Source organism: Populus alba, chromosome 19 (genome assembly GCF_005239225.2).
Source record: "Populus alba chromosome 19, ASM523922v2, whole genome shotgun sequence".
In the NCBI taxonomy this organism is placed as follows: domain Eukaryota; kingdom Viridiplantae; phylum Streptophyta; class Magnoliopsida; order Malpighiales; family Salicaceae; genus Populus; species Populus alba.
This window is the reverse complement of record NC_133302.1, coordinates 19,017,662-19,033,875: the sequence shown is the minus strand read 5'-3', so window position 1 is coordinate 19,033,875 and position 16,214 is coordinate 19,017,662. Positions and strand designations below refer to the sequence as shown.

At 32.6% G+C, this 16,214-nt stretch overlaps 2 protein-coding genes across 2 annotated transcripts; one reads left to right on the top strand and one right to left on the bottom strand.

The window, feature by feature from the left end:
• Positions 1-203: 203 nt before the first annotated feature.
• Positions 204-2,999, bottom strand: LOC118056651 (uncharacterized). Its single transcript, XM_035068919.2, has one exon. The coding sequence runs from the start codon at positions 2,933-2,935 to the stop codon at positions 401-403; it is 2,535 nt and encodes an 844-aa protein (XP_034924810.1). The 5' UTR covers positions 2,936-2,999; the 3' UTR covers positions 204-400.
• Positions 3,000-13,146: 10,147 nt separating this feature from the next.
• On the top strand, positions 13,147-15,772 carry LOC118056624 (PLASMODESMATA CALLOSE-BINDING PROTEIN 5). The gene is made up of 3 exons (XM_035068882.2): positions 13,147-13,855; positions 14,140-14,167; positions 14,718-15,772. The coding sequence occupies exons 1-3, from the start codon at positions 13,516-13,518 to the stop codon at positions 14,875-14,877; spliced, it is 528 nt and encodes a 175-aa protein (XP_034924773.1). The 5' UTR covers positions 13,147-13,515; the 3' UTR covers positions 14,878-15,772.
• Positions 15,773-16,214: the final 442 nt, after the last annotated feature.

The window sequence follows — 16,214 nt, the reverse complement described above, 5'->3', positions numbered from 1 at the left end:
AGAAGAGCTACGTTTAGGGAGGGGGGAATTATCCCAAAGAGACCATTTTCCCACACCAGACTACTATTGTGTCACAAAGATTAATCCAATTGTAAATTGTTTATCGCGAACGATAAGCATTAACCGGAGGATGAAATTAACATATCAGTGATGATTTTTGCATCAACACACAGCACTACTCAAACGCATACAACATTTTGAAGTTAAAAGGAAAAGGTCAGCTACTTATGTGACATGAAGCCTCAATTCTGAACGTACTTAACAGAAATCTTTCATAACATATATCAGCACATATATTAGATTACCATATGTAACATGTCAAAACCTGGATCAGCTATCTTACATATAAGACATCTTCTTTACCTACAACATAACAAGGTCAAAACAGACCTGCAAGCCATCATCCTTCTGTTGGAACACATTCTTCCATTGGAGCACCTTCTACAACTGGAACAGATTCTTCAGCTGGAACAGATTCTTCAGCTGGAACAGTTTCTTCAGATGGAACAGATTCGTCAGCTGGAACAGATTCGTCAGCTTCGTCAGCTGGAACAGATTCGTCAGCTGGAACAGATTCTTTAGCTGGAATACAGTCCTCAGTGGCAACACATTCCGACATATCTAATGCCTTTCGCTCTCCAAACATTTCCTTCAGGAGGTTGAATTTCTTCTCAACAACCAGCAACTTGTCACCCAGTAACTTAACGGTGTCCTCATATCCTTCAAACTTAGGAATGCACTCTACTTCAAATTCCTTAACCATCTTCTCAATAAATAAACAGTTTAGCCTTTCTTCTTCCTCTTGCTTCAGGCGTTGCTTCTCCAATTCTGTGGTACTCAACACAAGACCTCCAGACCCAGTATCCTTGTAAATCGGTTCTTCAGGTAGTCGGCATTTTACTCTGTACTCAGCAAATGCCTTGTGCGTCTCCTTTAAAGCCTTTCTATAGCCCTCTAAGAGATTTCCCATCATATATAGTTCACGTTCAAGCCTATAAACCTCCAACTGGCTTTTCCGCTGCTCTTCCATCTTGGCCTTCTGCAATTGCTGAATGAAGTTATCACGCTGCTGCAACTCATCAAACAACACCTGTTGATTCATACTCATATGCTGACATGACTGTTCCTTCTGCTCCATCATCATCCTAGCTTTTCCCATCATATGCTGCATCTCCTCCTCAAACATATCAAAGTCCGAGTACGGCTTTGTATCCCAATGCCCATCACTTCTTATCCTTTTACTACCACTACCAAGTGAGTGATGAGGAATATCACTCTCAAGATGGTCAATCACCCTCTTGCTCCCGCCAACATTACCAAAAAGTGAAGAACCACCAGGAATTGTCTCTGTATTAACCCTAGAAACAAGAAACCCCCCTGATGATACATTATCATGAATTTGGACCCCTGAACTAAAAGGAACTTGAGCTGCTCCCATTGCCTCTAGAAGATTCTCAGAGCTTACACCCTCCAAAATACTACTTTTGGATGAAATATGAAAGCCAACATCATCATCATCCTCTTCTTCCTCCTCCTCCTCCTCCAACTCCTCCTCCTCTACCTCCTCCCCTGCCTCCTCCTCTGCCTCCTCTTCTTCTCCTTCCTCCCCTCCCTTTCCCTCTTCCTCTCCGTCCACCTCAACCTGCTGTTTCCTCTCTTCCTCACATTCCATTCCCCCAACTTGACTAAGACTACACGGCTGCAGAAAATGTCCATCCATGCTGATCTTTCTCCACTGACCCTGATCTTCTTCCTCTTTCCTCTGTTCAAAACCCATCACGTCCTCATCACCAACATTCTCCTTCCCCTCTCCCTCTTTCTCACCCTCTTCCTTCCCTGCATTATCCATCCCTCCAAGACTTAACTCAATTTTATGTTCCTCTAACACAGAGGATTCACCTCTAAAGTCATCATCTATCTTCACATCATCATCCATCTTCACATCATCATCCATCTTCACAACCTCCTCCGTCTTAAAACCTTCCTCCATCTTCAAACCCTCCTCCTCCTCGCCTTCCTTAGCATCAATCTCTATTTTAACACTCTCCTCCTTCAACAACTCCTCTCTCTGGCATTTTATCAAACATTGCAAATGCGAGGCATAATAACAATTCTCTAAACTAGGCACTGCATTCAACTCTTTCTCCACCATATACCAAACCATTCCAGCCCAATCCAACTTCTCAAAGTTCCCTTCTTTAATCAATTTAATCCAGTTCAATATATCTGGCGGCATCATCCAAGTATCCTCATGTAACAAAATCCAATTCGAAACCAACTCCTCTATAAACCCAATTGACTCCGCACTCTCCTTCACCTCAGATGCCCCATCTCCTACATTCCCCTTATCTTTCTTCACGGGCAACTTCAAAGCACGCCCTAAATCAGCCCGATTCACCATAATTTTAACCTCATTAACATAACTACCCCGCATCGCAGGGTTATAACCAGCAATCAATTGAGCAAGCAAATCAGCACGAAGAAGAGTATCAAATTGCAAGTGCACAAAATCCCACAAACCCAATTTTTTCAAAAGGGTTTCATGGGAAGCAAAGTCAAGGGCTTTGTTGGGCACAAAGGGGATTGGTTTTAGGGATTGGCTTAAAGTTTCAAGCTTTTTTTCTGACTTTTTAACCTGCACGCGTCGTTTTTTGTTAGCCTTTCTGCCTTTCCGGCCACCAACACCACGACGGGAGGCGGCGGTGGTGGCGGGAGAAAAAGTCGAGAGGTCTTCAAAGTCGTCGTGGTTTTGGTTTGTTGGGTCATCTTCTTGTGGGTTAGGGTTTGGGATTTCTAAGCTAAGGGTTTTGGGAAATTGGGCATCATCATCAGGTAAAATTTCTTGAATTTGATCTGGGTTAGGGATGCTAGGGTTTTGAGAGAGAGAGTTTGAGTGTGGGTTTGGATCTTGAGGGAGAGAAGGAGACGAGGCCATGGAAGAGGAGTGTGTTGTGCGACAGAACTGTTCGTTTTAGGACATAAACTAAATACATTATATTAAGGTTGAATCCTGTATGGGGTATTGTGACTATGTGTAACACATTTTGAAAGAATAGTACCTCTGCTATTACTTTTACGACATTGGTTGATTTGAATTTTGAAGTTGCCTCTCAAATATTTCAAGTTTAATTCAAGAAATAGATTTTACGATAATGTTTTCATTTTAATATTCAAGATATTTTTATGCTTTTTTTTTTTTACCTTTCAAAGCAAAAATTATTTTGATTTCACATCAGTTTTTTTAAATATATATTAAAATAATTTTTTAGATGGTTTTTGTCTTACATTAACACATCAGAAATATTAAAAAAATATTAGTTTAATATTTTTTCAAAACAAATATACTTTTAAAAAACTTCTAAAAACAAAAGTTACTGTACTTCTAAAAAATTCTTTATAAAATTCATATATGGATATACTTTTATCATATTCTTAAATGTGTTTGGCTAACACATATCATCATCAAACATATTATCATGAAAACACACTAGATTTAGAGTGTGTTTGGTATTGTGGTAGCTGTTGTGGTTGTGGTTTAAAAAAAAGTTGTTTTATAAAAAGTGCTTTTAGTTGAGTTTGGTTTGAGAAAATTGGTGTTTGGTTAAAACTGTGGTTGAAATTGAAGTTGAAAAAAAAGTAATTTTTAATGTGTTTGGTTAAGAATATTTTTAAAATTGAGGTTATAAAATAATTTTTAAACTATATATTAGTACTTATGATTTTTAATTTAAATATTGTGGATTTAACTATTGCTATTATATCATGAAATAAATCATACTTTATATAAATATAATTTTTATTATTCCATGAAACCATTTATAATTCCATTACATACGAGATTCATCCAACAAAAACTACAGTTTTCATAATATTTTTAGTATGTAATAAAATTAAATAAAATATTATCAGGTATAAAATTAACTCTAAACTAATTTTTAAAAAAATATATTAAAAAACTAAAAAAAAAAAAAAAAAACGCAGGCAGTGAACAGTGCAAGAGAATTGCACTGTTCACTATTTCTTGAGTGAACAGTGCAACTCCCAGCATTGTTCATGTCAACTATATACGAAAAATATTGTTCATGTAATTACATTGTTCATTGAACAGTGTAATTACATGAACAGTAGAAAAAAAACATGAATTAGCTGCTTCTCATTCCTCGCGTTAGAAACGCAGATTTTAAGTGGGGCCCATGAATAGTAAAATGCTTTTTTTTTTAACCAAACGGCTGCGCGCTGCGTTTTATTTAAAACGCAGCCGCAGCCGCATACCCAAACGGACCCTTAGTCAACTCCAAACCCAAAAGTTATTAAGTCTAGTAGACGCTACTAGCCTAGTACTTGACAGTACGTTAAGCCCAAACACGTTTAGATTTGACACGTGTTAGACCCAATAGGTTGTCAAGACATAACCTGAGTCTGGTGCATGCCAGACTCAACTAGGCCAATGGGGTGGGCCTGTTATGCGTTATTCGAGGGTGTCAAGTCTAAGGATTTTTCAAGAATTTAAAAAACAATATTTGAAAATATAAATTGGATAAGAAAAAACTAAAAAAAAAAAACCAACTCGATTCAACCCAAGATACTATGATAGGCATGTAACCGAGGGAATACAAGGTAGGCCAACCTAAACTAAATTTTAAAACTCATGGCCCATGCCATGAGTTCAAGATAACCAAATAAAACATAAATTAAAAAAAATTATAAAATTATTTTTTTAAAAAAAATATTGTTGAATGATAAAATCAAAAAAATAAAATAAGCCAAAACAAAAAAGTCGATCTATATTATCTTTTCAAATCTGCAACCTGGATCATTTGATTGAAAGCACCGTATATAAAAAAAATCATGAAAACACAATATTTAGCAAATCAAACTTTAAAAGATAAAATTTAAAAAAAATCAGTTATACAAAAAAAATAAAAAAAAATAACAATGAAAAGAATAAACGTAAAAATCAAATTAGAGGCTAGTGATTTTTTTTTTTGATTGAATGGAGAAATCAAAAATAATAAAAAATTAATAAAGAGAAAAAAAATCAAAGGTCTCAACTAAAAAAATAATATATACTATAAGTTTAAATTGAAAATTGAAAACCAATAATGATTGCACAAAAAAATTAAAAAAAATAAAAATAAAAAAATAAGAGCCAAGTAGAAAAAACTAATATATAGAAAATTTAAATCAAATAATGAAATTAAAAAAAATAAAATTTTATAAAAAACCAAAAATTAAAAAAAAAAAAAAAAGAATCAAACAAATCGAGGGTAACTCTAAAAAATTGAAGGAATAGATATAAAAATTGAGAAAAAAGAAAAAGAAAAAAGAAGTTACGGGTGCAACGCCGAAGGTTTATTTAGAACATGTGTCAACCAGTCACGTAAAAGCCACTGATAGGAATTGAAAGCCATCCTAGAAGCTGCTGTTTGGTCGCCAATCAACGCCTATACGTTGATGTGTGTAACATCAACCATTTTTTTTATATATTTTTTAACATTAAAGTATAAATTTACCGGTGATCCCACCTAAAAAAAAAAAAAATAACCCAAAGCTATAATGATGAAAATGACGCCTGACCAAAGCTAACAGTTTTTTTTTTACTTCAAGGGCATTTCATTAATTTAACTGTGTATTTAAAGTTGAGAAAGTAAAAATACCCTTATATGTAACACATTATATTTTTTTCAGAGTATTTTCATAATTTTATTGTTCAAATAATAATAATAAAAAATCCAATTACAACAATCATCTGTACAAAGTTTTTATGTCACACAACACAAGTATTTCATGGTGAATTTAAGTCTAAAATTATAGTAAATACAACTGATCAAATTTTTTTATTTCAAGGTCAAATCTTTTTATGTTGCAGCATATTTTTTAAATTGTTTTTTATATAAAAAATAAATTATTATTTTTTTGATATTTTTAGATGATTTTAATGTACTAATATTAAAAATAAAAAAAAAACTAAAAAATATTATTTTAATATATTTTAAATAAAAAATTATTTTTCATGCAACACCTTGCTAAAGACACAACATTTATTTGTTATTTCCTGTCATTTCTTCTTCCTTTTATTTTATTTATTTATTTTGAGAATCTTTATACTGAGACCAACTTTTACGTAATCATTATGTCCTTTTCATAAAGGAATAATATCTTAAAGCGTGGCTATAAAATTCAAAAGGAAAAGAACAAACTTCTTTTCTATCATCAGTCACCCTCTTTAGATGTGGTGGACAGTTGAGGAATCCTCGAGCTTTTTCGCCCAATCTTAAAAAAAAAAAAAAAGAAAAAAAACATGCAGCATTGTGAGTAAATTATAACTTAATCCTATAGTTTATTGAAATTAATTAATTAATTCTTATAGAAACATAAATAATTAAATAAACTCTTAGCTAGAGTTGACCATCTCAATCAATTCTTTTCCAACAAAAAAACGCTTCTTTCCTAGGTAATTTTCTTATTATATTATATTCCTCCCTTTTTATTTTTAGTATTTTTCAAATAGTAAAAATATAAAGCAAGACATTATAAAAAATTAATGAAATGGAAGGACTATGCTATAAATGAGTCTAACAACATAAAGATTAAAGATACATCCTTTAAAACCTTAAGGGTATCAACTAGTTAGATTTTAAGTTGGCTCCCTAATAATAACAAGTTCGAGTCTCATCTATTAGAAAATAATATAAATCATATTATGAGACCTTATCTAATAGCTTAAACTATTGGGGTGAGATGGTTCTTTGACATAGTATCAGAGCCTTAATAACTAAAGGGTCATAAGTTCGAGATAATTTAACAATTCCTATTTATTTGATAAAAACTAAGCACAATATAATGTGTGTCTGTGTAAGTTTCAAGCTCAAAGAGCTTTCACCTGAAATGATGTGTTAAAGAATAATATAAATTATATCTTGAAATTTTATTTAACAGCTTAAGTTATTAGATTGAGATAGTTCTTTGATACTCTCATGATTACTGAAGGTTTATATAGTCATTAACTTTAAGATCTATATGATTAATTGAAGTGTGCGCAAGTTGACCCAAACACCTATATTAATAATAATAAAAAAAGTTACATCGTTTAAAACATACAAGATTAAATTATTTAATTTCTTAAGCTATTGAGATTTATAGTAGTTTATTACAGCAGTGGTGGGACGTGGTAGAACTTTATCGTGGTGGCGGCTGGGGGCGATTTATAGCGGACATGAATCCTAAGCTCTGTTTGTTCAACCCAAACATGTCTGGAAAAAGTAGGGCAGATTTAGGCACAGCCCAAACTGCTATTGCTTGAACCCCAGAACAAGAAACGGAAAGACTGTGTGCAAAAGGCAAACAAAAGAGTTCTTGATGACCAAGAAATGTTTTGAACTCCTTTTGGGTCTTAAGTTCACTGTTCAAGGCTGTTGTGTTCTTGAGATTCAAATACGAATTATACCTTTTTTAAAAAAATTACTTTAAAGAGTAATATCTAAGCATTTAAAAGATAAAAAAAAAAAAAACAGTTTCAAATCATTTTCAACTAATAGTCTACGAGAAAACAAACATATTGCTCTCAGTAACAAGTTCATTGATTTCTTGTTATAATGTCAAAGATAATAATTATACTGTTACAATGAATATAATGAATTCTCCATGCCAATCTTTTCTCTCTGTTTTTTGAATTCTAGGTTTGGTTCTCAATAACTCAGCCACAGAGCTGTCAAGAAGAATTATGAGATTGAATTTTGGTCACTGATTTGCATGTGAATGACTGGATTCTGAGTTCTTGATGTCTCTTTGTTTTGCAGAATCTCCTGGTTTCTGGACTGTCCTGTTTTGCAGAATCTCCTGGTTTCTGGACTGTCCTGTTTTGCAGAATCTCCTGGTTTCTGGACTGTCCTGTGCTGCATTGTATGTGTACTGTTGGGTGCTTCCTGTTGCAAAACTTTCAAAAGACCAGCTGCTGGGATTTCTCGTTTCTCCTCTTGGCATCTACAGGGAACAAGTACTTTTTTTTTTTAATTTTTATATAGAAATTATCAATGCAAGTTGACGAGCATTGATGTACAGTCATGTCAAGATTACATCATCTGCTTCACAGCCATACCAGAGACTGCTCCTGTGCTGGTATTTATGACACCCACTGTTTATGAACAACTTTGTCATCGCATTTTCATCAAGTGGCCAAGAAGGTTGGATCATGTGGACTATTTCGAGTCATTGATCGCATGACAATATTGGCAGAGTCTGATATAGGCAATCGGATATTTGCAATATACTCAGGTTGGATCTTGACGACGATCAACCCTCTTCGTTCATTGTCCTTCTAAAGCAGTCACCTACAACCAATTTGGTCTCTCCCGGGACGGGAAGCTTATGACCTCGCCGGACCCTTGTCATGCAACCCCTTAACGACCATTGTTACTACCGGCACAACAAGGAGGTCTCAAAAGTGGCATGAGAACGAGGGCAGGTAAGAGGTAACCCATCTTCCTCCATGCACCACCATATTCCCCCAAGTTTAAAAAATTCAAAATCCCCTCATTCTTACATGTTTTGAAACAGTCATGTGAATAATTTATCAAATGATTATTTTTTAAAGTAATTTTTATTTAAAAATATATTAAAATAATATTTTTTTAAAAAATTATTTTTAACATTAACATATCAAAATAATTTAAAAAACATTAAAAAATTATTAATTTAAAATAAAAAATAAAAAATTTTAATTTTTTTTTTAAAATATTTTTAAAACACTACTTAAAATCTAAAATCTAGATTCGTTTTTTCAGACCACGAAGGGACCGAACACCTTCTAAACGGGCCAGAGTCATCTAAGCCACTTATGACCTCCACTTGACAGACCAACCAACCCCAGCAACACTCTAGAAAAAGACAAGAAGGCTCCACATCCTTAAGAACCAACGCTTGGTCCTCCTCCCCGTGCGCCACTGCCCTTCTAAAGAAGGAATCGTTGACAGAAAGGCCAGTGTCCTTACAGAAAAGAGATAGAGAGATCTCTCTTTAGATTATAGAGCGAGTAATTCTTGTACGACACACGCTGCTGGAATGTGAAAATTGTGGCTTTTCTTAACATTCAGGATACATTAATTTGATGTTATGTTCGTCCAATTCGTCCATGTTCTTCTTTTTTCAAAATAATACTTTAAAAAAAAATTATTTTTTTTATTATTTAATTTATTTTTTTAAATATTTTTTTAACGTTTTAATAAACCCATAACTTCACAAACCCACAATCTAGTCGGACTTACCTGTTTATTTCTGCGTTTCAAAAATAATTTTTAAAAAAAATTTAAAATTTTTTTTTATTTTTTTTTATTAACTTCAAATTAATATGTTTTTAGTATTTTCAAATCATTTTAATGTGTTAATGTCAAAAATAATTTTTAAAAAATAAAAAAATATCACTAATATGTATTTTAACATGAAAAATTATTTAAAAAATAAATAACCACACGCTACCAAAACAAGATACTAAACTCCATTGTCACTGAACTCCAAATAAACTAGGTGCACGCCCACCACCAAGCGACCCAAGTCCAGCGAATAAAGAAGCCCTAAACTAGCACCTTCAAAATATGAGTATTTATACCCATTGCTTGCTAAAAACCCATTTCTCCTTTGAAACATAATGAACGAACAACAATTACAAGCAAGAAATGAACTCACCATAACTAGATGTTTGAATTTCTCTTGAAGTAATGAATAAGAGATGGATTTACGAAGAATTAAAGAGATGATTGAAATATTTTCCACAAAAATGTTTGGACTTTCTCAAAGAATGAGTATTTATGGTTTTGCTTGGAATCAATTTCCTTTAACCAACAAATCGAAAAGATTAAAAAAATTAAGGTTTTTTCTTAAGCTTTAATTTGAGGTTTTTTCAAGGCTTTTGAAAAAACATAGCTAATTGTTCTTCTTTTTTTCAAAAAAAAAGAGAGATTCCCAATAGTGCAAGAAGAGAAAAATTCGATTAAAACACTAGATTTTAATTTCGGTTTAGATTGTTATGAAAAAAAAAAAAAATGATACTTGAAGAAAGAGAAATTGTATTTTGAGAAGAGAGAAATTTTTTTATCTGTCTTCTGTTTGAGTTTTTAATATATTATAAAAAGGAATTGTTAGGTATTTTTATTTAATTTAAAAATTTATTGATCTAAGATATAAATTATAATTTTTTAAAAAAGTGTAAAATCAATTAAATTATAACTAATTTTCCCTTAATTATAGATAATTGGATAGATAAGATAGTTATATAACGATTTCTTTGGCTACAAATATCTAAATGACTTTAGTATAATCCTTTGTTTGAAAGTAATTGAACTTATTAAACTTGTCCCGATCCAACTTGATAGGCTCATCAAATTAGACTCGTAAGTTGACCTAACCTTAGCCCGATAGGTTGAATTTTAAATTAAATTAAATGTTTGATTTATATATATAAAGATGGTGTTAACTTTTTTAAAAAAACTTGAAAATTTGGTTTGATTTTTAGTTATATATAAAAAAAATTGATCCGAGTTATGAACCTAACCTACTTTAATAACTTTGGTTTGGAAAATCCACATCTTATTAAAACAAACATTAAAAGGCCTGAAGAGAAATTATTGTTCCCCGTGCCATTCATAAGCTTCCCTGACAATTCACATTAATGACTCTGCCACATTGGATTTTTTTTTTTTTTTATCTCAAACTTTGTTTCTCATCAATTGCATCTATCTATGCCAAATTGATGACAAAGTGCTTCTATTTTATTAAAGAGGGATAAATTAAAAATAGAGGACCAATATAAAAAACACATAGGAAATTGGTAATCTTTTTAAAATTGACTAAAAAAATTTACTTGGATCCTTTTAAGTTTTCAACATATCCATTTTCCATTCATTTTAATTATCTCAAAGTTTCACTTTTGATCTAAAATTTCATTTCTTTTTTTTTTGATCATTTGGCTTATGATAGGAGAAAGAAAATCATTAGTTTATAGTTATAGAAAGAGAAAATATCGATTGACAACTTTTTTAATCACTACAATAGTCGATTGTTAGTATCCATGAGTTCCAATAAATGAGATGAATTTACCAATAAGGTGTATTATTTCATCTTTAAAATTGCTTGAAAATATCATATTTGGATTTTGAAAAGTTTTTGGGTATTTCAGGTTGATTTTTTAGATTTTTAAGTTATTTTAGTTTTTCAGGCTTTAGTTGAGTTTTTAAAAAAAATAGAGGAATAAACCTAGTTTATAAACTGGGGCCTAACTTGTTTTTTTTTTTTTAAAACAAAATGCTTAAAAATGGATTTCTTGGGTGTAAAACACTTAATTATGCCCTAACTTTTCTGATGAACTCTGAGCTCATCATGTGAATCGTATTATGAAACAGTATAAGTAGATCATGGTCTATCGTCACCTGTTCTACACTTACGTTTATGTATAATGTCTCAACTATTTTGAAATTTCTAAGTAGATATTATCTTGAAAAATTGAAGAAAACCTTTGTATCTCTTGAAACGCAATCCACAGCCTTTTCCTTTTTGTTATTATGGAGTTGTTCTTGGCAAGCTACTATTATACCATGCTATCTCCAAGCTTTGTAAGTTGGCGTACCTAAAGAGAGACCAACGTTGTTCTCTGCTAAGCTATCAGTGCCATAAAGCCGCTGGGGACCGAAAGCTTGATACTGGATCTTGTGCTAAAATTGTTTTACGAAACGATAGTCTGGGAATAGAAGAATACAGGTTTCTTTTAAAACTATGGTTAGTTCTGGCGTTGGAGAAGAAACTTATTGCCCGAGGAATGTCATAGAAGGAAGAGAGGAATCTGCATCTCTTATGGATGCACTTTTGGACATGGATGATGCCATTTTTGATACTCTTGACGAGCTCCTTGCTAAGACAGGAGTTTCTCCATCAGAGATTGATATTATTGTCGCTTCAGTCTCTCTGTTCTCCCCAGCTCCCTCTCTAACAGCTCGAGTAATAAACCGTTACAAGATGAGGAAGGACATCAAGGCATTCAATCTCTCTCGAATGGAGTGCAGTGCAAGTGTTGTGGTAGCGGTTGATTTAGTCAAGCAATTGTTCAAGACATACAGGAATTCATCTGCAATTGTTGTGAGCACAGAATCCATAGGTCCAAATTGGTATTCTGGAAAAGAGTCACCTCCTAAGGGTGCAGGAACTGGATTAGTCGGGATCCAAAAAAAAAAAAAAAAAAAAAAAAAAAATATATATATATATATATATATAAAACTAATTATTAATTAAAAATATATTAAAAATGATATTTTTAAATATTTTTTTTATATTAACAAGTTAAAATCATAAAAAATATTTTAAAAATATCAGTTTAATATTTTTTAGATAAAAATATTTTTATAAACAAAAGTTAATAATGTCTGAATTGTATGAGCTATGTTAGTTCTGATATAATTAAACTTATGGTCGTTTAATTATCAAAGTTATTATATTTTATTAAAAAATTATTTTAATTAACTTAAACGTTTAAGTAGAATTTTTATTTTTTAATATATATGGCTTTAGTAGGCTAATTTGTTTCTCCTTTTCAAGTTTCTTAGGGTAGGGAAAAAAAAGTTTCGTAGTGTACCCAAAATTCTTGCTAGCATTTGCGGATATCATATGATAGCAATAGATTATTCTAACATGAAAAACGATTTAAAAAAAAAGAACAAAAAAAAGATAAACGATTAACATATGATTGCAATATAAATAAAAAGTTGATGAGATCATGATAGAGATATCATATTAAGAAATTACTTAATTAAAGGAACCTAGTTAATTATAAAAGTCCTTGAATGAAACAATAAAAAACTTTGATGGAATATAATAAAAAATATTAACATTCATGTACTCGATTTTTACAAAATATAAGTTAAAGTAATACCATTAATTCAAGGGTGAATGAGGTGATCAAAAAAACAAAAAAATTGATACTTCAATTGAATTTTTTTTAAAAAAAATCAATATTCTAAAAAAATAAAATAAAGCTTATATATTTAATTGTGAAAAGGGTATAAAATTAGTATATTAATAGTTGATTATCCCCAAAGACAGCAGTCACCAGAGGCTTTTTGTAATAATATTAAAGATTCCAAGACACGAACACATCCATCATTTATCACTAAAGAAGTACCCTTCAACACTCGCTATCGCCATCCCTCCCTCCCTCCCTCCTCTCTCTCTCTGTCTGGTTCTTGGATCTCTCCTCGACCCTCCAACGGTAACATTTCCATCTTCCACTTGAATAAAAACCCTCCAAATCCCATCTCAAAACGGTTACTTTCCTTTCATTTCTTTTCTCTTCGAATTCCCACTTAAAAGCAGTTACTTTAATCCTCTCCTTTCATTTTCCTCTTTCAGTAATTCCCTCTTCGAAACAGTTACTATTTCCCTTTCATTTCCTCTCTACTCCCCTCTTTAAATATGCTCCAAAATCACCACCTTTAAATTATCCACTGAGAGTTCTGATTTTCTCTGCCCAGAAACATGTCTAAAATCTATTCTTCTTTTCTCTGTGTATTGCCACTTCTAGTGGCTTTGTCACTGCCAGAGTGTTTGAGGGCCCAGAAGGGTATAGCGCCAAGGGATCTATGGTGTGTAGCCAAGAACAACGCGGCTGATCAGGCACTGCAAGAATCTATTGATTGGGCATGCGGACCAGGCGGGGCTAATTGTGGACCAATACAACAAGGAGGGCCGTGCTATGATTCTAGTGATATTCAGAGAACAGCTTCTTGGGCTTTTAATGATTATTACTTAAAGAATGGATTGACTGATGATGCTTGTTACTTCAGCAACACTGCTGCTCTCACTTCTTTGAATCCGAGTAATTAGTTACTTTTTATCTTTTTTATTAAATAGAATTTTGGCTTTTGTTTCTTCTCTGGTTAATTTCTGCGGTTTTGGATATGTAACTTTGAATCTTGATTAATTTTTTGTTGCAGTTTTTACGTTTTTGTTATTCCATCGCTAATTCTTGATTAAACATGGGTTTACCAATGTGTTTTAGCGTGGAAATGTTGAATCTATTTAGTTGATTATTGTTTAATATGTTAATCATGTTAATCATTTGGATATGAGTTAATTATATGTTTTATTTTTCGGTTTCAGGTTTTGATAAATGCAAATTTCCTTCCAGGTAATGGACTAAAACTGGAAGCATGGTGTTTGATTTTGTTTTGTGAATACAGTTTTGTTTTAGCTTTTGGGAAAATAGAATCTATAAATGGCATTAATGGAGTCAAGTTCTCCTTTTATACACAAGACCAAGTTACTTGCTTTATGTGTAGGTTCTGTTTGTTTATATGGAAAGTATTCTATGGAACTGATTTTTTCTACTGAGATGATCAAATTGAATGACAGAAAATGTAATGTTTCTTGGGAAACCTCCTTTTAAACACAAGACTAAGATACTCGCTTTTGTTTAGGTTCTGTTTGTTTCTATGGAGCTGGATTTTGCTACTGAGATGATCAAATAGAAATCCAGAATATGTAATGTCTCTTGGGAAACAAGATTATATGCTGAGAAAAGTTTTAAACAACCCGTGTTGCTTGGCAGCATAATGGATTATTTCTGGCCAAAACTGTTGGACTGAAAATAACATGCACAATATTGCTTAACATTTTGCTACTTATTCAAATCTTTTTTATAAGAACAGACATTGATACATGTGGATTTTGTAATGCAGCTTATCGGTGAATAATGGAAGCGTTTCTTCGTCAACAGGAACAATACAGATGAGACCAGATAGTGCAGATTTGAGCAGCAGCAATAGGGTTGTTGGCACATGGTTTCTGCCTTTGGTCACCAGTTATTTGCTCGTTGCGTTTACATGGCTAGTTCAATGACATTAGTTTGCTGAGTTTGATTAAGCGAGAACTGAAATAGTTGGAGCAAAAACAAAGGCCTTTTTTGCTGGGAAGTTGAGGGCATTTAATATCCATCCTTCGCATAGTATTGGTTTTGTAGGTTCCAGGAATCATCTTCCACTACTGTTATTATCTCTGTATGTGAAGCTTTTCTTGTCAAGAAAATCAAGTAAATTGAAGTTCTTGCTTTTGAAGTCTACTAGATTTATGTCAAGGCTCAGTTATTTGCTCGTTGCATTTACATGGCTAATTCAATGACATTAGTTTGCTGAGTTTGATTAAGCGAGAACTGAAATAGTTGGAGCAAAAACAAAGGCTTTTTTTGCTGGGAAGTTGAGGACATTCAATATCCATCCTTAGCATAGTATTGGTTTTGTAGGTTCCAGGAATCATCTTCCACTACTGTTATAATCTCTGTATGTGAAGCTTTTCTTATCAAGAAAATCAAGTAAATTTTTGTAAGTTCTTGCTTTTGAAGTCTACTAGATTTATGTCAAGGCTCAGTTATTTGCTCGTTGCATTTACATGGCTAATTCAATGACATTAGTTTGCTGAGTTTGATTAAGCGAGAACTGAAATAGTTGGAGCAAAAACAAAGGCTTTTTTTGCTGGGAAGTTGAGGACATTCAATATCCATCCTTAGCATAGTATTGGTTTTGTAGGTTCCAGGAATCATCTTCCACTACTGTTATAATCTCTGTATGTGAAGCTTTTCTTATCAAGAAAATCAAGTAAATTTTTGTAAGTTCTTGCTTTTGAAGTCTAGTAGATTTATGTCAAGGCTCAGTTTTGGGATTCTCGGAGTGGCCGGCATAAAGCAAGTCTATCCTGCCTGCACCGCCTTCACATTTTACGAGTGGAAAATTTCTCCGAATCTTTTTGTGTATCTGATCTATTTTTGCTAATGTGTTCTGCTTTTGTCTTGATCTACTTTTTAAGCTGTCATCCAGCCATAGGAGGGTCCATGAACTAGTGTTTGCCAATTATTTTTTCGGTTGAGTGACAAGCACGAGACAAGCTTCCCGGCCCCATATGTCCGAGCTAAAGAACTAAAGAAGAGCAAACCCATAACTAGAATGAACTTAAAGTTTCTCAAGATTTGGAGAACCTTCGTTGTATAATAATGAAATGGTGATTCCCTTTGCATCATTTTCAACAATACAGCTGTTGGTGTGTATTTTCTTGAACAAGAGCTGTACTTCACACACATCATCACTTTACAATTTGGATTCGCCTTGGCAATCCCAAAAGTGCCAGAGCTCAAAATCCCAGAGGGCATTTTTAAGGTCATAAAAAATATAAAAAATAAAAGAAGT